Source organism: Triturus cristatus, chromosome 1_1 (genome assembly GCF_964204655.1).
Source record: "Triturus cristatus chromosome 1_1, aTriCri1.1, whole genome shotgun sequence".
Taxonomy (NCBI): Eukaryota; Metazoa; Chordata; class Amphibia; order Caudata; family Salamandridae; genus Triturus; species Triturus cristatus.
Genome location: NC_140579.1, coordinates 131,047,350 through 131,074,221, shown reverse-complemented (window position 1 = coordinate 131,074,221; position 26,872 = coordinate 131,047,350). Strand labels below are relative to the sequence as shown.

The following is a 26,872-nucleotide window of genomic DNA, read 5'->3' as shown; positions in this document are numbered from 1 at the left end:
TTTTAAGTGGGCAGGTCTGCCATAGGGGTATAGCAAATACAGGATCCAACCATACCACCCTCCTAGGGGTCACACTCTCCAGATATATAGCACATACATGCTGCTGTGCGTTCTGGGATGGTTATATCCCCTCAATATTGAACAACCATGTTCTCCTGCCCTGAATGCCATGCTGGATCTGATATCCTGGTTTTTGATTTTGACATTAACCTCATACTAAACTAGTCTGTGTGCAGAGGCCCAGGTCTGGCCCTTGACATGAGTGAGGTCTGGATCTGTCCTGTGGTGACCTTGAGGGGTCAGACGTGTGCATGGGTTTATGTTTTAGCACCGGGGGGGGGGGAAAGAATGACAGCTTTCGAGTAAAGCGACTTCCATACACAAGAACCATAACTTTTAAAAACGACCATTGGCATAGCCAACAGGTCTCGTCTTTGGGACCTTATAAGTGTTTAGCCATGTAACACTTGATGTTGTTGCAACAAGGATATTGTGCTGGCTAACTAAACACTTATAAGGTCCCAAAGGCGAGACCTATTGACTATGCCAATGCTTGTTACCTTTGTTCTGGAGGTTCCTTTGTAATGTTCCCGTTTTTTTGACACAGTTTGAGAAGACTCAGTCTCTGCTCAGTTATTGCTACCTCTCAAGAAACGAATTGCCATCAAGAAAGAGTTGAGGAGGACGCTGTCTTCTCAGACCATATCGTTACGGACATTGGCCAGGCTGGTGGGCCTGTTAGCGTCGTCCATTCAGGCTATTTTCCCGGGTCCACTTCACTACAGGGCACTCCAGAGACCAAAAATCCTACACCTACGCAAGGGTCTGAGCTACACAGAACAGATTCAGATAACACAGGAGGCCAGGACAGAGATTTTATGGTAGTTAGTTTGTGTCAGCCCCAGTGTTAGTGATCGAATCGGATGCCAGCAGATGGGGTTGGGGAGCCCGGTGTGGGGAAGTGGAGACCGGGGGCCGTTGGTCCCAGGAAGAGCTGAATCTCCACATAAATTGTCTGTAACTCTTGGCGGGTTCGTTTGCAATTTGATCCCTGTCACCACACAAGGCGAGTTGCTGTATACTGCTCAGAATGGACAATATCTCAGCAGTATGTTATATCAATCGGTTGGGGGGTACGAGGTCCCGATTATTAGCAGAAATAGCCAAGGACTTATGGCATTATTGCCTTCTGCATCACATTTCGGTGACAGCGGAGTATATTCCGGGCTATGCCAATGTGGTGGCGGACTGGAACTCCCGTTTCCTTTGGGATTCCAGCCACTGGCGTCTTCATCCCAGGGTTTTTCATCAGCTGAACGCCAAGTGGGGCCCGTGTATGATAGATCTCTTTGCCTCCATGCTCAATACACAACTGCCTCAGTTTTACAGTTGGCAGCCGGACCCTCTGGCGAGCAACTCGAACGCCTTTCTTCAATCGTGGACACATCATAGTCAGTTATGTGTTGTTCAATGTTTGAAGTGTTATCAAGATTGCACATGAGAATTTAGGACTGATGTGGCAGGACAGTTGTTGATTTCTTTGCAGAAACCTTTCCACCCAGTCACTGCCGCGACTTTAGCCAGATGGGTCACTTGGTTGTTACAGTTGGCAAGTATTGATACTTCGGCCTTTGGCGCTCATTCAGTTTGAGGGGCAATGGCTTCTACGGCTCTGGCTAGGGGTTCTCGTTTGGTGGATATCATGACTGCGGCGGATTGGTCTTCTGATTCTACTTTCTAAACGTTATATCATTAGCCAATTGTAGATGTTGCTACTAATGTGGTGGGTCAACTTTAAACTAGCATAATCTGAGCCTCCGTGGACTGACATAGAATAAAAAAAGTTCTAGCTATCATAACAAAGAATTTTCAATTCTATTAAGGACTCGGAGGCCAGTATTATCTCACCCTTGAAACTGTATGTTTTGATATAAACTAAGATTTGTTGATTCTGTGACATGATAATGTGTAATTTTAGTGGTTTCTTCCCGCCCTTGTTATATTTAGACATATAGTTGGTGAATGGTATATTACGACGTAAGCCAGCTTAAAAGGTCGATGGGGTGCAGTGTCGAGCTCGACAGATAAAGTCACAGGAGACACTGCTCATTAAAGCATAGTATCTCCATCTCATTCCCCACTTTTAACGATACCAGCTCAAAGGAACATTAAAATGTATTTTTTCCACTGAGCCAGGTATTTTTAAATTTTTCCCCATTCACTATTCACTCACTTCTGACCCTTCCACTCACACTCCTACACTGCACATAGTATTGTTTTTCATAATCAGTGCTACCACGTAGCCGTAGGTCGCAGCCCGCCCCGTCCCGCAGCGGGACGGGAAGACCCCGATGATGAAGCATGCCACCAAGGGTCCTTTTGGTGGGTGAGGGGTATTTAAACAAAGCTGTGTGCTTTGCACCATTGTAGGAGACACCCGTAGTCAGGAGGAACACTTCTATACTTTCCCATAAGGGTGGATCCCTTTGTTTTTTACCTTTAGGTACTGACAGCCTCCGCTTGCTGTTCATACCTGCTGTCCCTATCTAGATTATAAATGTCTTCGCTGCAAGTCTCTTAGCACTGGACTGTCTTTGCTGCCCGTCTCTGCTGCCTGGCTATCTCTGCTGCCTGGTTCTCACTTCTTCAGCATCTTTGCATCCCTGTTCAACCTCTGACTGCTTCTTCTGTTCCCCTTTTGCTCTGTCTCAGGTGTGCAATTACAGCCCGAGAGCCGTAGCCCGTGTCTCTGCTGACCGTCTCTAGCCGCAGACTCTCTGCTCTGCAGGTCTCATTGGAAACTGATAGCCGTGGGATAATAACCCTGCTTATATATGTTGTGGCTTGCAGTAATTCTGTTGCCCTGTGTTGCTTGATTGGAAATCGCTTTCCTAGCACAGTTACCAGCTATTGTTTATTTTCGTTTGGCCGATAGATTTTACTAAATGTAAATTATGTACTTTCCTTAACAAGCAAGTAACTTTTAACGCTCCGGGAGAAAAGCAGTACTGCTTGAAATGCTTCCATTCTATCTATTCTGTGCAGCTCTCACCCCTATTTAATCACCATGTCACATAATTCCACTAAACAAAACACTACACAATTCCACCCCACATAATTCCAATTCAAACCATATAATTCTACTCCAAACCACATACATCCTCTCCACTTATCAAACCAAAACACATAGATAACACATTGTCATTTACAATACCCATAGCTCTAACTCTCACAAATGCGAGACCTATTGCATTGCAAATGCTTGTTGATTCTGTCATGAATCTTGTTTTCCTGCATCCATTAATTTATTAGCAGTTCTATAAAGCATGGACCAGAAGGTTAGTAGCAGCGCGACCGGAACAGAACATGCAGACTCATGGAGAAAACAAAATATCACAGTGTAACAGAGCACGACAGGATATGGCGATCCAAGGGAGACCTTCACACCGACCTTGACGAACACCAGTTGCTGTGCCTATGGTTGGGCATTATCAGAGCCACACTTTATGATATGACCCGACCTATGGGAACTTGTGAGTCAAGTAGGAAAAGATTTGTGACAAGGGTCTATCTTATAGCAAGTGCATCATTTGATGACTTCACACTGAGGTCCTGTTCATTCCATGCCCTGCACACACTACACTCAGACCAGCAATGACCACCACTTGCCTTGTGCTTAAAGCTCTCCTTGTTGTCATATCCGATCCACTCGTTGCCTTTGCAGGCGTACGGCACCTTCTGGTCCTCGATGAAGTGGAGCTCGGCCCCTGCTAGGAATGTGCAAATCTGCCGGAGCAGCCACATGTTAGCACGACTTGGATTTGGGGACACACAATAAATATAATGACCATTTTATTCTTCCAGATGTTCAACCATTCAAACATTACCTCGTAGTAGGCCCAGAAGCCGGCTTCACGAGTGTAGGTTCCGGCAGACCCTGCCCCCGCTGCTGGGGCGCCGACTTTGCAATTACCCGCAGTAACAAGTCTGAATGTGCGGCCGTAGGTGGGGAACCCCATGATCAGCTTCTCGGATGGCACGCCATTATCCCTCCAGTAGTTCATGGCATACTCCTACAGGTAGACAGTTGAAAAAGAAGTCAACAGCAGCAGCCATGGCACACAGAGCGAGGGGTTACCGACGATGACCAATGCACCCAGCGGAGTCGACATCCAAGTCATAAACCACAAGAGCCAGTGAACAGGCCACATGTGGTTATCAGAACACCCAGGTAAGAAATCAACAGCTGTGACCACAAGAACCATAAGACAGGTTTCTGGCAGCCGCACGAATCTGGCGACAGGTCACTCATGGCCACACAACCTCCCGACACAGGTTCGTGAGAGCAATCTGAAGATCTAAGGGTTGCTGGCCAATCACAGCATCTAAAATCTAGGTCCCCAGCACCACTAAGTAAATAGGACAGTCTGGGCGGTAAGTGCAACATCCAGTGGGGGCCAGACCGCTAAGGGTAGAAGTAGACAGAAACTGCAACTCCAAGGGGTCCCAGGTCTACGACAGGGCCATGATACCCAGGAAACAGATCACGTGAGGCTACGGTATTGTGGTGACAAATCACTATCAGCGCTAACATGTCACAAAGCTGAGGGGCTGCATCACTTCCTGCCACAAGGCTACCAGAGAGCAGGTCATGGCTTCCATGAACAGAAAACCACAACACCCTGTGATCAAGTAAACAACAGCAGCCCCAACATCAGACAGGTCAATGACCGTGGTCCAACAACCAGAGAAGAAATCACCAGTTGCAGATTATTAATCCATGGAGAGGTCACTGGGGTAGCCCAAAAAAACATGTAGACATTTCTAGCATTGGTACAACACTGAGTGGACGCGGTACTGGGGATAGCCAGCCACAAGCCACCAACCCAGGGCCCAGCTCCCTCAGACCCAATAGCCAGAATACACCCCAGACAAGCAGAACACACCCCAGACAAGTCAATAACCCTGGGCCCAGTTTCCTCAGGTCAGATAGCAAGAACACACCCCAGACAAGCCACCGACTCAGGGCCCGGTTCCCTCAGACCCGATAGCCAGAATACACCCCAGACAAGCAGAAAACACCCCAGACAAGTCAATAACCCCGGGCCCAGTTTCCTCAGACCAGATAGCAAGAACACACCCCAAACAAGCCACCAACCCAGGGCCCAGCTCCCTCAGACCCAATAGCCAGAATACACCCCAGACAAGCAGAAAACACCCCAGACAAGTCAATAACCCCGGGCCCAGTTTCCTCAGACCAGATAGCAAGAACAAACCCCAGACAAGCCACCGACTCAGGGCCCGGTTCCCTCAGACTCGATAGCCAGAACACACCCCAGAGAAGCCAGCAACCCATAGGCCAGTTCGCTCAGGCCCAATAGCCAGTACACACCCCAGAGAAGCCACCACCACAGGGCGCAGTTCCCTCAGACACGATAGCCAGTACACACCCTGGAGAAGTCCCCAACCCAGCGGCTAGTTCCCTCAGACCCGATAGTACACATCCCAGAGAAGCCACCAACCCAGCGGCTAGTTCCCTCAGACCCAATAGTCAGTACACATCCCAGAGAAGCCACGAACCCAGCGGCTAGTTCCCTCAGACACGATAGCCAGTACACACTCTGGAGAAGTCCCCAACCCAGCGGCTAGTTCCCTCAGACCCGATAGCCAGTACACACCCCACAGAAGTCTCCAACCCAGCGGGTAGTTCCCTCAGACCCGATAGCCAGTACACACCCCAGAGAAGCCACCAACACAGGGCGCAGTTCCCTCAGACCCGATAGCCAGTACACACCCCAGAGAAGCCACCAACACAGGGCACAGTTCCCTCAGACCCGATAGCCAGTACACAACCCCAGAGAAGAAACCAACCCAGCGGCTAGTTCCCTCAGACCCGATAGCCAGTACACACCCCGGAGAAGCCACCAACCCAGCGGCTAGTTCCCTCAGACCCGATAGCCAGTACACACCCCGGAGAAGTCACCAACCCAGCGGCTAATTCCCTCAGACCCGATAGCCAGTACACACCCCAGAGAAGCCACCAACCCAGCGGCTAGTTCCCTCAGACCCGATAGCCAGTACACACCCCGGAGAAGTCACCAACCCAGCGGCTAGTTCCCGCAGACCCGATAGCCAGTACACACCCCAGAGAAACCACCAAGACAGGGCGCAGTTCCATCAGACCCATGTCACCACAAGCGAATGGAGCAAAATGTGAACTTACAGTGTTAAAGTAAACAAAATCGCCTTTGTCCTCGGACCCAACGTGGAGAGGGCTGTTGTGTCCTGTGAAGGTGTCCCAACCTCCGTGGAAGTCATAGGTCATCACGCTGATGAAATCTAAAACTCTGACAGGACGGAAGAAAGTCTCTTAAAAGCAGTGTTAAGAAAACAAATGGTTAAGAATGGCTTCATTCAGTGTAAAACACTCTTTGACAGGAAACCTTGTGTTTCATTGTTTAGGGCAATTCATGTTTACGCCCCAGTATACTTAAAGCAGCAAGAAACTAAGGGGCATATTATCAAGAATAATGGGCTTGATAATATGCCCTTGAATACTCCCATAAAAGCCCATGTTCTGGTGTCAACATGGGCTTCTATTGGAATTCTCTGCAGTTTTCTGCTGCTAAAGCGGTGATAATTTTAACGCTGTGCTTGATAATATGCCCCTTAGAAAGAGTTTACATCTCACCTGGAGGGCTGACCTCTAGAATCTTAAATTGTCTCCTAAAAAGACACTTGCAGAATAAATTGTAAAGCAGGATTCTGTACCGCTCCTCGCTGGGAGACTAAATCCAACAGTGGGCACTTGAGGACGACTTCGGTCACACTGAGATAAGCAGAATACAAAATGCACCTCGGCCGTTTATGTTTCTTCTATGTGGCGGAAGGTTGTGTATATTTGATAGAAACGATGCTTTCTGGGAGGGGGGGGGGGTGCAATATTAGTGCATTGCAATACTTGTGCTTCAGTGAGAAGCTACATGATTCCTTGTTGGTGAGCGCCATCTTGAATGGATCTGGTGAATGTGTATAATTAGCTTTTTTAAGAAACCGCAAGTTTTTATATAGCTTGAGGCTCTCTTGTGTAACCTGTGTGTTTTGTGTATAAACCATAGCTGGCCAAGAACACTAGGTGCCATGCTTAATTTGCTGAAAAGGTTGCCTTTTGTGTTGTGTAGATTATTTTCGACTTCAAATCGCCCTCCTTTTGTGTTCTGCTGTGAAGGTTTGTGGAGATGCTTCCCTGGTGATGGCTGTGGAACAGACAACATGCAGGGAAGAGGGTGTTTCTCATTTTCGTTGTGTACTAAACCTCATCTTCCAGGAGGAGCCTTTTTACATTTAAAGAAACAAGAAGCTGCTTGGACAGTGAAACACAAGCCAGCTGCCTCTGCTGAGGCGTGAGCCCAACATTTAGAGGAAAGAGAGACAACTGAACAGCAGAACCATCAAGTGGGATCCAGATAGAGACAGTGTCAAGAGAGAGTAGAGGAACAAGTGAGACACTGGCTCTAGTGGAAGGACTCCCCCCCAACCCCGTAATGTTTAAAATACAGCAACATTCAGGATTCGGTGGGCCCAGGTGCCACCGCACCTGCTGCACTAATGTCATGAAACCCCAGATGTTCACGCCAGAGTAAAGGTCAAATGACAAAGCACTAACCCTGCCTCGCCCCACACCTCTTTCAGGGTGTGCGCATTCAATATCGACTCCAGAATATCGATCAGACCCTATCGAGGACAAAATATCGCCCCAAAAAACCAGCAGGTAAGTAAGTCTGGATTTTCTACACGTAACTCCACATATATGGACCTATTGGGATATGTATCTTCAAGGCTCGGAGATGTGGAGTTAGGAATAGGACATATTTATTTCCCTGTATGCACTTACCTTTCGATATTCTGTCCACGATATTCTTGCATCACGATATCCTAGGGGTCAACATTCAGCAGTCCAGTCCTCTTTCAGAGGCACAGCCTGTTAATGTCCTGGTTCTCTATAAGAGGGCCCCTCTCAGCCTTTCTAAAAGGCTGCTGTTGTTGGTTTGCTAGCTTTAGGTGGCTGATCATGACCTGGAAGTAGTAGAACTAATGCCCGAGTCATAGCAGCATCAACACTGCTGAGGAACCCGCTCGGAGGCTCTACGGAGGCTTGGAAACAGCAGTCTCGAATTCCTGTACTCACTTTCCGACTTCAGCAATTTCATATCCGGCGTCGATGGTTCCTTTGCCTGCAGACACCGCAGCGGTGACCAGCAGCCGGGGCAGCCCTGTCGATTTCGCTTCTGCCTCAAAGGCTTGCAGCAGTTCCTAGAAGCGAACACATTGCTTAATTTGAGCTGGTTCTTGCCGGTGGTGGGCACTGGCACTCATTTTTCGACATTGCAATTTTTTTTTTGTTTTGTTTGCAGCAGACTTTGATCCAGAACGAAAGATAGAAAAGCAGATGAGGGATATAGAAGGAGGAAAGAAATACAAGAAAACAGAGGCAAAGCAGGGATGGAAAAAGAACATGTAAGAGTGAGATAATCGGGCAGGAAATGGAGGGTGGAGAATGAGCCATCAGGTGGAATCAAGGCAGCCGCGTTCTCTGCAAACCCTGGCATTTCGGTAAGGAATGTATGATGTTACAATGCGTGGTGTTAGCACGCGGTAGGTAACAACGCGGTCGTTACAACGGCCGAGTAGTTCCCACCCGTGGCATTACATCGCAAAAAAGACACTCGCGGGCTCCTCACTGGCTGCAAACGAGGAGTGCGTTCTTACCACAGATGGAGCGCCCATTGAGAAGAAGAAACTATTAAAGTGTTAGAAAGAAAATAACAAAGTTACAGCCAGTGTGGCGGTCGATGCGTTCATACGTACCCGACAGAGGACGGTGAAGCGCTGCTTGTCCTCCGGGGGGCTTCCTCGGGACCCTGGGTACTCAAAATCCAGGTCGATGCCATCAAAGCCCCACTGACGCAGCCAATCGATCACAGAGTCAATGAAGATCTTCCGGTTTTGAGGGCTCGCGACCATTTCAGTGAACCTGGGAACGGAAAGAGTAGTTTTCAGCCGCCTTTATTCCTGGCACAGCTATCCTTAAAATTGTTGTATGGTTTACAAAATTCCACAATGCAATTGATATTGTCCTAGTGCAAGTTAAAACCAAAAGGCCCACTTCTAGACCTGCCCACCAAAGCCCCCACTTCAATTTAAATATAATTGCACCTGTCAAACTATTAATACAAATCAATGTTTGACAGGAGAGGATGAACGTGTGAGCTATGTGGGCTATTTTCAATTCATTCCACGATTGAGATTTAACCCTATTATTTTCTGATTGCTATCTTCGGTTGTCTCTTTCGTACCTGTTAGTAGTTCAGGCCCCCTAAGTGTCACTGTGGTAATACTCTTCATGGAGATTTGTTTTTTGGGATTAAGGGGAAATGTGAAAATTCTCGAAGCGCATTAATTCCACCCATTTGATTTTACTTTAGTTACAGACTCATGAAGGTGATAGCTATGCCGAATTGGTCAATTTGTTGGGCATGTTGTTCAAGAGTTCTAATTTGAAGAAAAAGGAGATTACACAATGAAAACACAAGCCTTTGAGGGCTCCCCTGCTGCAGCTGAGTGATAGTACTTGAATCTTTGTAATAAGTGCATCTAAACTGCATAAAACAAGACATGTAGCTGTAAATAAGATTTCAAAACCATCATTCTGGAGTGTCCGTACTTCTGTGTCCCGAAGTTCCATCCCCCGATGGCCAGCAGGTTGACGAGCTTAGAGTTGCTGCGAAGAAGAAGATAACATTGTTATGTTCACCGTAGCGCAAGTCATGGACAGCTGTCAGATGCCTTCAGAGTACCCCTCTTGTACATCTTTTCCCATTTCCTTTCAGATTCTGTCCCTGCACCTCTTGATGGAAGGTGATCCTGCATCTGCCTTTGGGAGCCTTATTTTAGAACTATAATGTGATCCATTAATGTTAATAATACAAACCGGTCGTGTTTCAGGCAGAGAGAGTGTTTCATAGCTTGAATTGGAATGTTACAAGATGGGGGCCAGAGGGGCGTTATGCACAAGGCCTGCATTTTTCATGGCCTGCGCTCACACAATATATACAAATGGATTTCTATAGCAAGGCTGCACTGTTTGTTGGTGGAAACGGCAGACAACACTGGATGACACCAGATGTGTTGGCACTGTCATGCTTTCGTCATTCCCACGAGGGCGCATATATTTAAAGCACCTAGGGGTCAGGGCTGTCATGGAAACGTCTGATGTGCCTGATCACTGAGCACTGATTCCCTTGCACCCTTTCCAGCTCAGTATCTCTCACTGGAGGGAGCCTCAGAGGCATCACTGTCTTGATAACTAAGCCTGAGACTCATGCTTTGGAGCACTCTCATTGCTTTGGAGTCTTACGCACTCTGTCTTTCTCTCACTCATTGTCTCTAGCTCCAATAACCATTTTGGCTTTGCTGGAGTCTCACACCAGGGAATCCTTATTCTATAAAAACAACTACTTTGGGTCCCAAACCATCAACCCTCTTTCCTGTCTTGGAGATCTCACCACTCTTAGAACAGCCATCCTATCTTTGTCTGCACCATCCATCCCCTCGCGTCCCACTGTCAGCCACCATTATTGACATGTCATGGAGTCTGGGGGACTTTAAGGGGTGATGCTACTCTCAGAGGTGCTTTATGAACTCCTAAAATGGGTGAAGGTTGTTATTCCGAGGTATATACTTACTGCGACTTGAGGTTGTTGAATTGCTTGTAAAGGACGTCGTCATTCCACTCGTAGGGCGCGATCTTGTGGTTGCTCATGGTGGCGAAGGCGTAGACCAGGTGGGTGCAGAGGCAGGGGTCCACATCAGCCGGCATGTACTTGGCTGGCACCGGCCGGTACTGGGACCAGTTGGTGAAGTAGCAGACCAGTTTGTAGGCAGGCACTACAGGGGGAGAGAAGGCGGAGTCTGCGGTTACATGCAAAGCCAAGGACTGGAGGGGCACCAGACAGCGCGGACACTGGGAGCTTTCAGAGGGGTCCATGCATTGGAAAGGTCTGTTGGGCAGGGGGGTGGGATCAAGTCATTTCAAACTAACAAATGACTGCATCTGCAGAGCAGAAGACTCCTCTCAGTGCATCTTCACATTTTCCACCTGGCGAGTATAGTCTGGGAGCAGTGGATGTAGCACAAGTTTGGAGTTGGGCACTGTATTGGGAGAGGAAGCACAGTCTTAGGTCACAGTGTTAACAAAACCATGGATCTGATCTCCACATTCAGCAAACGGCTGGATGTGTGACAGGCTGGTGCCCTCGAAGGCCATGTCTGCCTTTTTGAGGCATCAGCCAGTCACAGAATATCCTGGCCAATCAGCTGCGGGGTCATTGCACAGTATAACCTCATGCTGGTCACACAGCTCTCCAACACACGCACACCCACATTCATGGACAGTGTTAGGCCCATTTGGCTTGGAACTCAAGCTTAATGGGGGTCACTCAAAATGTAGACATTTGTAAAAAAAAAAAATTGTCATTGTTAAGATTAGTTTAAAAACTTAAAAAAAGAAATTATGGCTAGGAGTCTCGAATGCAGGCTTTGACACAACCTCTTCTGATGCCTGAACTGAGCTACTTTCTTCATTTGCAAGAATACTTTCTGAGATAGATAGATAGATAGATAGATAGATAGATAGATAGATAGATAGATAGATAGATAGATAGATAGATATCAAAACAATGCTCTTTCAGGCTTAGAGTACTGCATAAATTATGCAAAAAAGAAGCAGAGAACTGTGAGTAGTTCCCAAGTTTAAGTGGAGATCAGCTCCAGTAGAGAGCACCTGTTAGACTTGGCATCTTTTGGCGTGTTTCCCCTGAGTTTTTGCTTTTGGCCCTCCCGGTTTTGAGTCTGTTTTTGCTGGCGTAGTGTTTCTGTGCACTTTTCTCACTGCTGATCAGTGGTAAAGCGCAAATGCTCCTGTGGTAAATTGTGTTATGGAATAGTGTTTCCATGATTGGGTATTTGATTTACTTGCTAGACCCTTGTAAAGTGCATTGAGAGTGCCAGGGCCTGTAAATCGAATGTTACTAGTTGGCCTGCAGCACTGATTGTGCCACCCACTTGAGTAGCCCTAAAACTGTAACTCAGACCTGCCATTGCAGACTCTGTGCGCAGTTTGTAACTGCCATGTTGACTTGGCAAGTGCCCCCACTTGCCAGGTCCTAAACCTTCCCTTTTCTTACATGTCCGCCACCCCTAAGGTAGGCCCAAGGTACCCCTGTGGGCAGGGTGCAGTGTATACGAAAGGTAGGACATGCCCTGGTGTGTGTGGCATGTCCTGATAGTGAATTACAGCCCATTTAGTTTTTCACTATTGCAAGGCTACCTGTTCCCCATAGGACAGAATGGGAAGTTTGTTTATTTATAACATCTTATAAACATAACGGGCCATGGGAACAAGGTAGGAAAATAAAGTTTAGTATGCCTGAACTTAGAATCTAAAGATGCATCTTTTAGTGAAGCTGATTTTTACATTCAGCGTTTGAAAATATCACTTTAAGAAAGTAGGTATTTTCTTGCTCAGCCATCCCATGTACCTCTGCTGGAATGTGGATTGCCTTTCTGGGTTTCGGATGACAGAAGGCTGGGGAGCAGGAGTGGCTCCAGATAGTCTAGGTAGGGTAGCCGCAACGCCACACCGTGACCCTGGCCTCACCGACGACGCCTGCTGACGCCACCACTGAGCTGCTGCTCGCACCTCGACTTGTGGGCACTGCAATCCGCACTGACTTCGCTTCATGACGATGCTTTGGCACTGCAGAGGGCACTGCCGCAATGCCACACCACGACCCTGGTCTCACCGACGACGCCTGCTGATGCCGCCACCGAGCTGCTGCTCACACTGCGACCTGTGGGCACCGCACTCCGCACCGCCTCGCTTCATGATGTCGCCTTGGTATCCCCGATGACGCTCATCCACGCCAAAATTGACGCCGCTGATTGCACCGTGGTTTGAGGGCACAGCTAGCAAAGTTACACGATGCACCGCTCTCATCCCACACTGCAGCCTCGGCCTACTGATGCCGGTGCCATCGACTCCAGTTCGGCAGCCGACACCAGCGCTTCAGCAACGACGACGCCGCTGCTTGCACCGTGACCTGCCAGCACCGTGACGAGCACCGCCTTCATCTCGCACTGCGACCCTGGTCTCACCGATGCCGCCACCGAGCCGCTGCTCGCACCACGACCTAAGGGCACCGCACGCCACACCGCTGCACTTCGCACCGCAGCACCCGATGCCTGCTCGACGCCAGCGTTTCTGACTCCAACAGAGAGGAGATTGGCCTGCAACGCGTGTGACTTCAAGGGCCCCAACGACTCCTGCACCGACCTCTGGAACCGACGCCTGAGGACGCTGTTTTTTCGGAAGCTCAACGAGAGGTCATCGACACCCTGCATTTCTAAAAGGTACTGTTTGCGGGTCTCCACAACACCGTAGTTGGCCCGTGACGCCGCGGTCAGCAAGAATTGTTTGGATTTGATTGATCATGACGCCGTGATAGCCTCGGATGGAGCTATCGACATCAAGGAACTGTTTTTAACGCGTATTTTGACAACTGTAGATGTTTAAGTACTGTATTGTGGATTTTTATAATTTTTGGTCTTGTCTTAAATATATTGGATATTTTTCTAAACTGGTGTGGTGTCCTTTTGTAGTGCTTACACTGTATTACTGTTAGTTATGCGCAAATGCTTTACACACTGCCTCTAAGATAAGCCTGACTGCCTGTGCCAAGCTACCAAGGGGGTGAGCAGGTGTTATTTTAGGAGTGTAACTCCCTTATATTGACTAGGAAGAAGGGTCTCTATTTGGACAAAGGTGCAAGCCCTTGCTAACTAGAGACCACCATTTCTAACAGCACCCTACAACACCAGTGACTCTCTGAATCTGCTCACCTCAAATGTCTGTTTTTCTAACAATATTTTTAGGCATAGGATTAGCACAGTACCATCCAGGTCGAGTTAGAAAGAGACAAAGTATTTGCCTAAAAGACTTTGCTAGAAAAACAGACATTTGAGGTGAGCAGATTCAGAGTGTTGCTGGTGTTGTAGGGTGGGTGCTCTAAACAAGAGCTGTTCTTCAACTAAACTTTGGAACTACCCAGAATTATCTGCTTCTTTTTTGCATATGCATCTATATATATTTTTCAGTTCACTTCAACTGCTGTGTATAAATACATGTATTTATGTATTTATTTATGCACAGCGGCTGAAGTGAATTGAAAAAAGTAATTTTGTTGACCTCTGGCCTTCAGATGACTGCATAGAAAATAACACACACCTTAAACAAAAAATAAATGCAAGTCAACCAAATCAGTGGGGAATACAGTTTTACATTATGACATTTCTACTGGGTAATGTGATCACTGTTGATGTCAGTTTGTAGAAACAAAGAGACAGAGAGGTGTTTTTTGCTGTTTGGTGCAGTGAGGAAGGGTAACGTGTGTCATTTTAGTTCTACGAGGTCCCAGTCAGTAACAGAAAGCACCGTGAAGAAGTCATTATTGTAACCCTTCATTACTGTATACGGTAGGATGCCACAACATGCGCAAAAAGATTTCGGTTTAAGGTAAAAAAAATAAAAAATTGCTTGCAAGCTATAGATTTTAGTAATATGCAATCATACTGTAGATAGCTCAAACATGTTTATAGTATCGTAAAAAGCACACACTCCATAGCTCAGCTGTTGGCACCCTTACCATATCTCTCAAAGGGAATCATATGTTTGTCCTCACTTAGCTTCAACTGACTTTATCAATTAAAGCCAATACTGACTTCCATGCAGCCTTTACATTTGCAGATTAACCAATCGCACATATTTGCATTTCTTTCAGGCAGCAGACACCCTGGCAGGAGGCTTGCTCATCGTTTAGCTTCCTGTCTCTCCCTCTGCGTCTCAGCACAGGAGACCCCCTCATTTCCATTCCAGCTGCGGCATCTCAGTTGTCGTCATTAACCGTCCGCGGACGGTTCTCTTTTCACAAGAAGTAGGGGAACGGCTATGGATAAAATAAAAAAGTATGGGCACAGCACCCCCCGCAGATCCCTCCCACTTTGACGGACGTGCATGTGTATTTATATATATATATATTCGTATGTGTGTGTATATATATGTGTATATATATATATATATTTATTAAACGGTTCTCACCTGTCTGCAGTTGCAGCAGCAGCGCCAAACCTATTCAAAAGGAGAGAAACCATTAAGCATTGGTCAGAGGATCTGTTCCAGGTTAGTTAATATGAAAAAATCAATATTTCTCCCAGCGTTCACCTGGGCATGGGTGAACCATAGAGTCCGCTGACATCAGCGAGCTTCCCATCACCATGCCCACATGGGTTGTGCTAACCAGCGCAAAAGTGGTCAGTGGAAACACGCGCAGCGCTGCGATATGCACGGAAGGCGTTGCCAAAATTGTGTCTTCCCTCCCTGCCTGACCCACCCACTGTCCACACTTATTGTGTTCTGCATTGGGGCCTTTCGGTGAACTCCTCAGAGTACAGAGGTTTGATCCCAAATCATAGAAGACTCAGAGCCTCATTACAAGTGGACCGGATTGGACCACACATGGACCAGTAATCCCAATCCCAGTTTGTGCCCAAACTGGGAATACCGCTGGTGCAGTTAGGCTGTGCTGTAGAGTGGGATGAAGAGCACAGTTTTACTGCACCAGTTGTCATCTCAGCTTGGGCACAAACTGGAACTGGGACTTCCATGGCACATTATGACTGTTGCAGCTCTGGACAGGGGAGGCCATGCATTACAACTCAATAAAACTTCATTGTAAGGTGTGGTTCTTGAAATGGAGGCAATACCGCACTGCGTTAATACCACCCCTGGCGGTATGATAATTAACGTGGTGCTGTGTCCTCCGAAATACCAGAGCGCCCTGGATGTGGCCCTCAGAGCATGAGGGACAGTGTTAGCAAGAAGAACATTCCAGTCAGTCTTTTTCTTAAAAATAAAAACACAACCTGCACAATTGCAAGGATCATTATTTCATCAGGCTAACACATATCTTTATTTCCTCTATTTCATGGTAACCTATGTACCTTCCACACGGACTTATAATGCAACTGAAATAAATAAACTGAAGTCAATCCTTCATTTTTATGGAGGAGCCATCTCATTTCTCTTCATAGCTCCGGTATAAAGGATTCGTGTAGTGCGTAAGCGCCTCTATTGCGACATAAAGCGACCGATTCACAAAGGGCCTCTGCACTAAGTGCGTCAAATCACTTTATTCGAAACTTCAATAGTTTTTAAGATCATAAAAGTACAAAGATGCACAGTATACAGTAAAAAAAATTGGACACAGCTTTAACAATAAGAAATAGTGACAGTAATGTGATGAGAGACATTTAAAAACAGGACTAAAATATATATTTCCTAATTCATGAAACAGAGGGGTCCCGCCGCCTAGTCTTCCATGAGAGAAGTAGATATGAGGTCACAGTATAACATACTAGTTCATTGGGTAGTGATTGTAAAAAATACAAAGCTGGAGTAAGATGGTATTTACGCATTAGCTGCCAGCTAAATCTTTTGTGGGACGCTTTAATTCACAAAAGAAGATAATATGTCGATTTGATTGGGGAGAAGAGCCATCACACGTACAAGGCGGCAGGTCAACTAAGGAATAAATGCCAGCCGGATAGGAGAACATAGAAGGAATAAGGTTAAGACAGAATTCCACCAAAATAAATCGTTGGCGCAAATTAGTTACCAAGGATAGATATCCCGGGGCGCCATCTTGTTCGATAGGGCACTCTCGATATCATTTTACAGATGCCTTCGAAGAATTTAGTTTAGAACGCTCCAAAGCCCTTTGGTTACGAAACAGTGCTTTTATTTCTTTATTTGATACTCAAATACAGTTTAAAGGAGATGTAAATAATCGACCTAAACCAAGGGAGGTGAGACTGTTTTTAATGTATAATAACCATGAGAAAGTCTTCTATTAGTCTCTGTGTAGGCTTACTGAAGTTCTTCTCCAAATAAAGTGCCACAACAATGTAGGGGCCAACCTAATTGTGTAGTCTAAATATGGTACATCTAGCTCAACATGACATAAAAAGTTGGAACAGCTAACTGGGAAGCCAATAAGTCTCTTCCAGAAGGAATTTTCGATAGTCTGGAGAGAACGGGTGTTGGTGTATCCCCAGATTCCTGCTCCGTAGGTTGCCAATGATATTGACTTGGCAGAGTAAACCTTTTTGATCATCTCAAGGGGCTTCGCACCCAGTTTCTTTGTAAAGGAGTTGAGTGCTATTATACTTTTCTCTAGTGCTAGTCCCCTAGTTTTGTTCATATTGGATCGAGAAAGTTCTCTCTCAAAGGTTATCCCAAGATACGAAAAAGTATCTGTGTGGGTTAGTTCACGACCTTCTATGTAGAAATGTGGGGCCCTCCTCTCTCTGCAACCAGTCATTAAAACAAGGGACTTCACCTCATTTGTTTTTAAACCTTAATTGTTCATATAATTTACATATGTACACAGTAGTTGTTGTAGGGCTCGGCCTGTTCGGGCAATCAGGACAGCATCAGCTGCGTATAGCAAAATTGGGGTGTGCATGTTCTTAATCAATGGAACGTCTAGGGTGGAGCTCAAGAGGGGTGTTTCTACCCCATTCGTGTAAATGGAAAAAAGGAACGGGGCAAGAACACACCTGTGGCGCACTCCCCTCAGGATTGGGAATGACCGGGAGCACTCATCCTGATTTCCATAGCGCACAGATGCTGATGCAGAAGAGTAAAGCTAATAAAGGTGGTTGTCGCCTCGTCAATACCCATTTCTGCCATTATTTCCCAAAGGTGGTGGTGGGCTATGCTGCCGAATGCTGCTGAAAGGTCCATGAAAACCAGGTACAGTTTCTCCTGCTTTACCTTGGTATACTTGGCCATTTGTAGGGTCAGATAGAGGCTTTGATCTTGAGTGCCACTCCCCTTTTTAAACCCGTATTGTACCGGGCTCATTATGTTATTGTCAGTGGCCCATTCCTCAGGTCTGTTGAGTAGAACACGACCCATCAATTTGGCAGTGCTATCTAGCAGGGATATTGGCCGATAGTTTTTTTGCTGGGCTTTGTCTCCTTTTTTATTAATTGGCACGATAATAGACGTCCTCCACGATTCGGGTGGGCCCACTTTGGCGATTACATTGAACACACTAGTGAGCACCGACCCCCACAGGTCAGGGTGCTCCTGGAAAAAATCTACAGGGGTGCCGTCCGGACCAGGGGCTCTGTTGGTGGAGGACTGTGAGAGGGCCAATCTAATGTCCTGGAGGTTAAAAGACAGAGTTGAATTTATAGAGTGTTTATTTGACAATAGCTGGCTGACCGACTCCTCTGTATGAGAGTTAAAAATAGAGGGAAAATGTGTGATCCAGGAGTCCTCAGGCACATGGTACGCAATACCCGGATCCTCTGGAGATTTGAGGAATGATGGAGGCCACGCAGTTGTGGAGGGGGCGCACTGATGGCAGACGTCCCGCAGGCGTGGGGGGGTGCACTCATGGCAGATGCCCCGCAGTCATGGGGGGTGCACTCATGGCAGAGGTCCTACTGTCTTGGGGTGGGGCGCACTGATGGCACAGGCCCTGCAGTCGTGGGGGGTGCACTCATGGCAGAGGTCACGCAGTTGTGGAGGGGTGCACTCATGGCAGAGGCTCCACAGTCTTGGGGTGGGATGCACTCATGACGGAGGCCACGCAGTTGTGGAGGGGGCGCACTGATGGCAGAGGCCCCACATTTGTGGGGGGGTCGCCCTCATGGCGGAGGCCCCACATTCATGAGGGGGAGCACTCATGGCAGGGGCCCTACAGTCTTGGGGTGGGGGGGCTGCACTCATGGCAGAGGCTCCGCAGTCGTGGGGTGGAGTGCACTCATGGCAGAGGCTCTACAGTCTTGGGGTGGGGCGCACTCATGGCAGAGGCCCCGCATTCATGGGGGGTGCACTCATGTCAGAGGCCCCGCAGTCATGAGGGGAGCACTCATGGCAGAGGCTCCGCAGTCTTGGGGTGAGGTGCACTCATGGCAGAGGCCCCATAGTCGTGGTGGCGGTGCTGCACTCATGGTGGGAATCCCGCAATGGATAACTACAGTATGGCTGTCCAGCCACGACAGCGGGGCCTCTGCCACATGTGCGGACGTCCTTTGTGAATCGGGCCCTATGTGTTTAGTTGGACTGTTTAGTAGCAGTATGAGAAGTATTCTGTGTGGTGTGTACAGTGTGTACTTTATTGCGTCCTTAAGTCCTCGCCCCTTTACGCTTGGAAGTCCTCTCCTAGGCGCGTGCAGAAGACCAGGTGTAAGTGAGGTCCAAGAGCTTAGAAAGTAGACTGGAAGTGGTGGTTTCACTACTCCCAAACTCCATCCTTAGTGACTCCATACATTCTGTCATCTCATTTCTCCTCCCTGCTGAAATGATGTGACTACATCTCTCAATTCAGATTTAGATTTTGTAAACATGTATCAACACTTTTCAATTTCTGATATTTATTCTTTGCTTTGACACTTTTCTGGATCCTTGAATCCTCCAAGTGAGGGGTCAAAGTTTATCTGCAGCTCCTTCTGCCCCTGAATATCCATCATGAATTGCTAGGGCGACTTCTCACTCAGAGGCCCTACAGAGGGAAGGGTGAGTTTCTGCTCCAGATGTGTGTAGCAGAGAAGGCTCTGGTGGACTAGTTCAAGATCTTCCTTATTCTGAGTAAAAATGGGGATTGAGTTCAAATGTGGGCGTCACCGTGGGAGACTTGTGGTTGCCTCAGGGGGCCATAGTCCACAGCAACTCTCTGCAACTCTAGTCTATTCGTGGTGGGGGGTCTGATCCCTCCTTTTTCGAGTCAGGCGATGTTGAGGCCACCGATTGATCTTGGACCATGTGTGATTGGAAGGTTATTAGCCAGGGTCAGTGATATTTAACTCACGCAGTAGATTTTACTCTTGCAGAAGGCTAGCAAGGGAAGCCAGTATAGACCTGTAAGGATGAGTGTGATGTGGTCAACAGCAGAAGGCTAGTTAGGGAAGCCAGTATAGACCTGTAAAGATGTGTGTGATGTGGTCAACAGCAGAAGGCTAGCAAGAGAAGCCAGCATAGACCTGTAAGGATGTGTGTGATGTGATCAACAGCAGAAGGCTAGCAAGGGAAGCCAGTATAGACCTGTAAGGATGAGTGTGATGTGGTCAACAGCAGAAGGCTAGCAAGGGAAGCCAGTATAGACCTGTAAGGATGTGTGAGATGTGGTCAACAGCAGAAGGCTAGCAAGGGAAGCCAGTATAGACCTGTAAGGATGTGTGTGATGTGGTCAACAGCATGAAGTCCACCATTCCAAGGGGCCGGAACTGCACAGTTGAATGAGGAATTTCCTCCACTCACTTGAGGACACAAAAGATTGTACAGAAAAGCAATGGGGGAGAACAGGTTTATTTTCTCTAGCAGTGGATTGGCCTTAAACTGGAAATATCAGCATATTACTATGCAGCAACAAACTCTTGGGAGAAGATGACGTCCCTTCCCAGTCCTCTTTCTTTCAGGAGCACTTTGGAAACGACTCTTTTCCTGCTCCCCTGTGTTTGATGTCATGCTGCGTATGTTATACACTGCTTGGTGGTGTTTATCGCTCCATTGTGACGCGTTCTCCTTCTGTCTAAAGTTCACTGTTGCCTTTTTGGCACATCAGCGCTACTGGAAACTGTTGAATAAATATTGCACATGTATGTTCTTTCAAAAGCTGAGCATGTGAATATGTTCCTTAATTTAGCGCCAGCAGCTCTCATGCAATGCAATGGATTCAGTGGAAGTCTCTTATTGTAAAACATCTGGACACTGAAGCTGCTGGTAAATGTGGTCTCTGGTGGAGTTCTGTGAACCAGTGCCCTGGCGTCAAACGCCTCCATGTGTCGCTCACAAGTGGGAAGATGTGGGCTCAGTGAGAGCAGGTGGGCTCAGTGAGAGCAGGTGGGCTCAGTGAGAGCAGGTGGCCATGTGTATCTCACAGCTCTTGTCCTCTATGTATACACGGTATTTGTTTCACTCCTGGCTTTTCCCTTCATGACCTTTGCTCTTTCCTTTTCCATGCACTGATGACTGGACTGCTATATGTACAGCACTCTGATACCCGGACATATATATTAATATAAATATATATATATTAATGCTAGTCATTGGGACAATCAGCAAACAGCTGCCTGTCGGCCCTTCCCCCACACTGCTGCCCATCTCTCCACAGTCGCCGTGTCTCTCTATGGGCTGACTGTGCTGAATCACATGTGGGGTCACCCCTGCTGTCTCGTGCGGTTCTTGGATGGACAGTGCACTCACCAGCCCACAGCAGCATCTTGCCCATCGTTCTTCTTCTGGTTCCGCACTGGGCCCCTCAGCTGCCGGCGCTTTTATACCGCAGCACACAGACGTAATGACGTGGGAACCACACACCTGTGCACGGAGGCAGACCCTGACAATAACACCACCTCATGCTCTGAGCAAACAGGCCCCCCAATGCCACGCCCCCAATGCCACCCTCTGCCAAGGTCAACCAAAGCTGCGCAGTTGTAGCGTCATACAACTCAAAAACAAGCCTCCGAGGGCGCTCTCGAGGCCACCGCAGAGGCGCAGGTGGGCGATCATGCTGGACTCGATGCATAACGTGGCCACTGACCCCGACATTAGGGTGGCCACAGCGTCAGCTTCTCTGATGGCGCAGCTGCAGCGTACACTGCACCTTTTGAAGGCAGCATGCATGCTGCAGGGCAGGCTGGTGACGAGAGGCGCCAACACTTGCTTCCCTCTCACCTCCCAGCTTCATCGGCTGATACCCGATGTGATCAGAGAGGGAAAGGAACTTGCAGGGGGTCGACCATGTCTTACATCCCAAACCCCATAAGGCACCATCATTGCATACCCCATTCTTTTAGAGGACTGTAGACGATGGCCCATTATCACATGGATAGAAACATCTACCCCTGGAAGGCATTTTCTTCCCTCTACCCACATTGCTGATGAATCTTTGATTATCTCGAAAAAGACTCAAGTATTGAGGAAACTTTGTGCCAGTGTACACATTTATAAAATGCATCAACGCACACATGTCAACATGTCAGCTTTACTGGACACATGCACATCCACACAATATACCTATGTATACTGGTGCGTATGCACACCTAGGCACAATGATAGACACTCATGCACACACAAACAACATGGATATATGATTATTAATGTTTTGGGTGCATCAAGAAAGACTGCAGAATAGAAAGGAACCACTTTGGGGTGCTGTTGTTACCTTATCACTTGAGTCACAAACACATAAGGAAGACTTATCAATAAACTGAAACTTTGCCTTTTTTGTATGTTCTCATCATATCAGTCGAGGCACAGACCCAGGAGATGGACTAACAAAGGTGTGTAATGGAACCACACATGCGTTTACCACGCATGCCAGTTCCACGCGGCCTCAACCACATATGTCTTAGTCACACATATGCCTTTACCACACATGCCTTTACAATGAATTTTGCGTTGGTAAGGCATGTATGGCAAAGACATATCTGTGGTTAAGAGTTCACAGGTAAGTCTTAACCCCCGACCCCTGCCCCCTCCATGGGTTCAAAAAGTACCACCCTACCTCCTAAAAAGCAATCCCCTACCCACCGAGCCCTAAAAACATCCCTACACCCAGTCCTAAAAACGAATGCTCCCTCCCCTAAGCCCTAAAAATGAACCCAATCCCTGCCCCGTAAGCCCCTACCCTGACACCCAAAACTACTCCCCTACCTCCTAAAAACCAATGCCCTAACCACCGAGCCCTAAAAAGCCTCCCTGCACCCAGTCTTAAAAACTACTGCCCCCTCCCCTAAGCCCTAAAAACGACCCTGATCCCTGCTCCCTAAGCTCCTACCCTAACACACAAATCTACCCCCTCCCTCATTAAAACCAACCCCCTCCCCTCCAGTCCTAAAAACTTCCCTGCACCCTAAGCCCTAAAAACTACTCCACCCTCCCCTAAGCCTAAAAACTACCCCGACCTGTCCCCAGCCCTAAAAACAACCCGACACACCCAGCCCTGTAAACTACCTCGACCCCAGCCCAAAAATCTACTCCCAACCCATACAAACTACCCCCCACATGCCTCCACAACCCAGCCCCACTTACCTCACCGCGTCCTCTGGCTCTACCGATCCTCCCTGCTTCCGACCACCACCAGCTAGACCGCGCGCTGCCTTAACCACGCATATCCATAGTTAAGGCAAGCATGGTAACGCTTGCGTTGGCAGAACACGCATGGCTGAGCCCACGTTGTTCCGACCGTTTTCCCCTAAATGAAAAAGGAAACCTGGTCCCCGATTTACTAAGGGCTTGCGTTGCCTTTGCATCATGAAAGATGACGCAAGGGCAATGCAAGCCCTTCAGTGAGATTTACTATGCCACGCAGAGCCACCTTGCATGGGTCTGCATGGCATAGTAAATCTGGAGCAACGCAAGGCAGCACCAGTTGCTGCCTGGCATTACTTTGCCCTGGGAAGGTGTTCCATGGGTGTAGTGTGGGTATTCCCACACATTCATCCATGGCTTTTGGGGCATTCACAGATTTACTAACAATAGTAAACCTGAGAATGCGTCAAAATGCTACGCCTTCTGAGGGGAGGCGTAACAAGGATAAATATATGTATTTCTCCTCATTTTTCCTCTTGCTATGTGTGCTGCATTCTGCAGCATATGCAGAACGTGGAAAAGCCTCACAGGAATGTTTTTTTGCAGGAAGGTGTCCCTCCCTACACCAAAACAATTCTGCCTGGTGGGACGAAAAGACTAAATACTTTTTGCTATCTCATTTTTGATTCGCAGGGCTGTTGGCACGCTAAAGCGCCACTTATAATGGCCCTGCACTTGACCTGTGACCTGCCTCCAGTTACATGACCAATGTAAGTAGGTTTTAGGGTGGTGGTGAAATACACATGGGACCAGGAACCGAACTGAGCTGTCTGAGTGACAGGCAGGACCAATTAGGTTTGCAAATTGTAATCCACAGGCAGCTTCCTCTAGCTAGAAGTCTGCCAGTTTGTAATGGCACCCTCCTGTGATCCTTTTATAGCTGCTTTTATGGGTGGGTGACACTGGCAGCAAAAGTACAGTGTGAGCATCATGGGAGAGGATGAGCTTGGGGGAAGCACTGGAGAGTGCAGCAGGGGCTCACTTTCAAACCACATTACAACCACTTGACACTGGAGGTGAGTGCCACTCGTTTGTCCAGTGTTTTCTCTCTGGTTTGTACTAAAAGTAAGCCATAATTATTGACATGACATTATTGATTTACATGTATGGCCGCATTGCATTGAAATATTTCGATTTGATGGGCGTGCGCGGAATAACAGAGTCCAGATTGTAGAATCTGTAGATTCTTAAATTTCTTTATTTATCAATCTATATAAAAAAAAGCTTTGGATTCCAGCCAACACGTTTCGTTCTCCAAAGGAGAACTTCATCAGGGCTCCTATGGAAATTCGGCGACCTGTGTAAAGCCTGGTAATGTATAAGATTCTCAGATCTATAAGGATTCCTGAGTTCTGCCCAAAGTCTGTCCCAGTTAAAGTGTCTGAGATTAACAAGGTAGAGCCATTGAGTGTAGTAAGATGTCCAGATAATGTTCTGGAGTCTTGAGAGGGGAAAAGTTCCCACGGCTGTATTTAGCCCGTTTGTTCGATCAGTAATTCGAAATGCCGAATTACCATGCTTTCCACTGGTCGGCAAATTTCCATAGGAGCCCTGATTTCATGATTTTGCAGTTGACATTAAACTTACAAGACCATTAAAATATGCCCAGCTTGTACCTTGCCAAGTCAGCCCGTTACCTGGCAGCAAAATAGTTTTTGCATGTGAGAATTTCCCTTGGTCAACTTGCCCTCTTTAATGATGAACAAATAGGAGTTATGTATCTTCATAGAGCTTTTATCACCCAGGGTATTTAGTTACCGATACTTAGTGAGTAATAATTTCAAATGCCCTGGACTGCTGGTGTAGAACGAAAAATTATTTCTAAGGCCGATTCCAACAAACCTAGTAATAAGTAATACTATTGTATAACAGCAGTTCCTAAACAGAGGTCTGCGACCCCAAGGGGTCCGTGACACATTCCCAGGGTGTCCACAGGCAACAGTTTTAAAAGCACTGCAAAGTTCTTTGTTATAACCAGTTGTTTTTGGGCAACAATTAAAGTAACAGGATAACTCCAGTGATGAATGTCCCTGCTGGAGGGAAATGGGGGTTTTGTCTAGTGGCAGCTTTTAGTCATCTGTGGTAGCGCAGACGGTTAATATGCCTGCTTCAAAAATTGTGTTCCATGCATTTTACAGAACAGTATTTTATGTGCATAGCTCAGTGTGTTACTGCTTTTGTCACATAGATTCTTTTGTTACTGTGCAGATCATAAGTTACATACGTAATCTAGCACAGTGACCTATGAGCTGCCATCAAAGAGCTGAATGCAATCTGCAATGGACAAGTTAGTAAGTTATGTTTTTCCCCAGTCTTTCGATATCCCTCTGCTGCTAAAAAAGGTTTGTTTTGGTAAAAATAAATTCTTATTATTAAAGTCAATGCTAACCACTGTGTTATGTTCTGAATACAGATGTTGATCTTCTCCACACGAAGCTCTCTTCAAAGTATGGATGACATGTGAATCCTACATCTTGTAGTCCCCTTTGCTTTATGTAACATTTTGTATACACTGATTTACACATGTATGATTCATTGTCTCTGTAAGTGTGTGATATAAAGTGCTACGACACCCTACACTGGTATAAGAGGTGCTATAAAACAAATGAAATGCATCTGACAAGGGGGCTAAGGAGAGATGAGAGCCACTGATGGAGGGTGATAGTGAGGGAATCATTAAAGAGCCCCGATAAAGATTGTCGTATCCTGGTACACTGTAGGGTCATCATTTGCTATTCTTTAGAAGCTAATACAATTGAATATAGAATGAACACATTTTCTTAGGGGGCGATTCCCCACCGAAACCCCACTTTGCATATTTTTACAATATAAAATAATAAAATCTTTAGCAATTTGAGTATTTGTTTGGTGGGCACTTGTTTGTGTATTTTTTCCTAATTAGTTTTTTAATGTTTCAAATTTAATTCGTACAAATAGCTTAGGGGTCCCTGGCTTCCAGTAGTGACTCAGTGGGGGTGCGCAGGAGTCAAAAGGTTGGGAACTACTGATTGGACAAAGTATTTGTTCACAGAGCTCAGTTACATTTTCTGGGCGGATATATCTGCGGATATCTTTCCCATGTGTTGGAGTTTTCCGATGCAAGGTGAATTCAGGTGCATTCACGCATTTATCTAGGGCTGGTTGCAATTCTGTGAGCTCTCTGCCTTTAGTAAGGGTGGAAACCATACTCCAAGACCCTGTTAGAGGGCTCCTGTAGGCATCGGCTATAGCTCATATTCCTGCTGGGCTCAGGTAATCTAATCCTTCCTTGGACTGCTGGCACGTCCTCCTGTTTGAACAAAAGATAAGCAAGTTAACCTGCTAGAAATATGGGTCCATAAAGTGCATCTGCAACCTTCAGAGACAGTAAACATGAATTAAAGATTCCAGAGATCCTAAGCTCTCAGGACCTGATATGTGAAAAAAATAAGTTACTTAACTTCGGAAGCTTTTATTCTGGTGAATACTCTGTCTAACTGCAGATTCCTCTCCTTTAGAAGAACCCCAGCCCCCAGACTAGATCTCAGTTTCAACAGTGGCCCCGCTTGCTGGTAGGTGGCACAGTTGGACCCTTTGATGCCCTTGCACTGC

At 47.0% G+C, this 26,872-nt stretch overlaps 1 protein-coding gene across 1 annotated transcript in view; it reads right to left on the bottom strand.

The window, feature by feature from the left end:
• LOC146869792 (acidic mammalian chitinase-like) overlaps positions 1-21,471 on the bottom strand; it is a 30,447-nt gene extending 8,976 nt beyond the window's left edge. The window contains exons 1-9 of the mRNA XM_085615449.1: positions 21,392-21,471; positions 15,215-15,244; positions 10,746-10,947; positions 9,725-9,781; positions 8,869-9,034; positions 8,189-8,313; positions 6,224-6,347; positions 3,888-4,073; positions 3,670-3,786 (exon numbers count right to left, since the gene is read on the bottom strand). Of these exons, the coding sequence (XP_085471575.1) occupies positions 3,670-3,786; positions 3,888-4,073; positions 6,224-6,347; positions 8,189-8,313; positions 8,869-9,034; positions 9,725-9,781; positions 10,746-10,947; positions 15,215-15,244; positions 21,392-21,416 (1,032 nt within the window). The 5' untranslated portion in view covers positions 21,417-21,471. The remainder of the gene's footprint in view (positions 1-3,669; positions 3,787-3,887; positions 4,074-6,223; positions 6,348-8,188; positions 8,314-8,868; positions 9,035-9,724; positions 9,782-10,745; positions 10,948-15,214; positions 15,245-21,391) is intronic.
• Between the last annotated feature and the right edge of the window lie 5,401 nt (positions 21,472-26,872).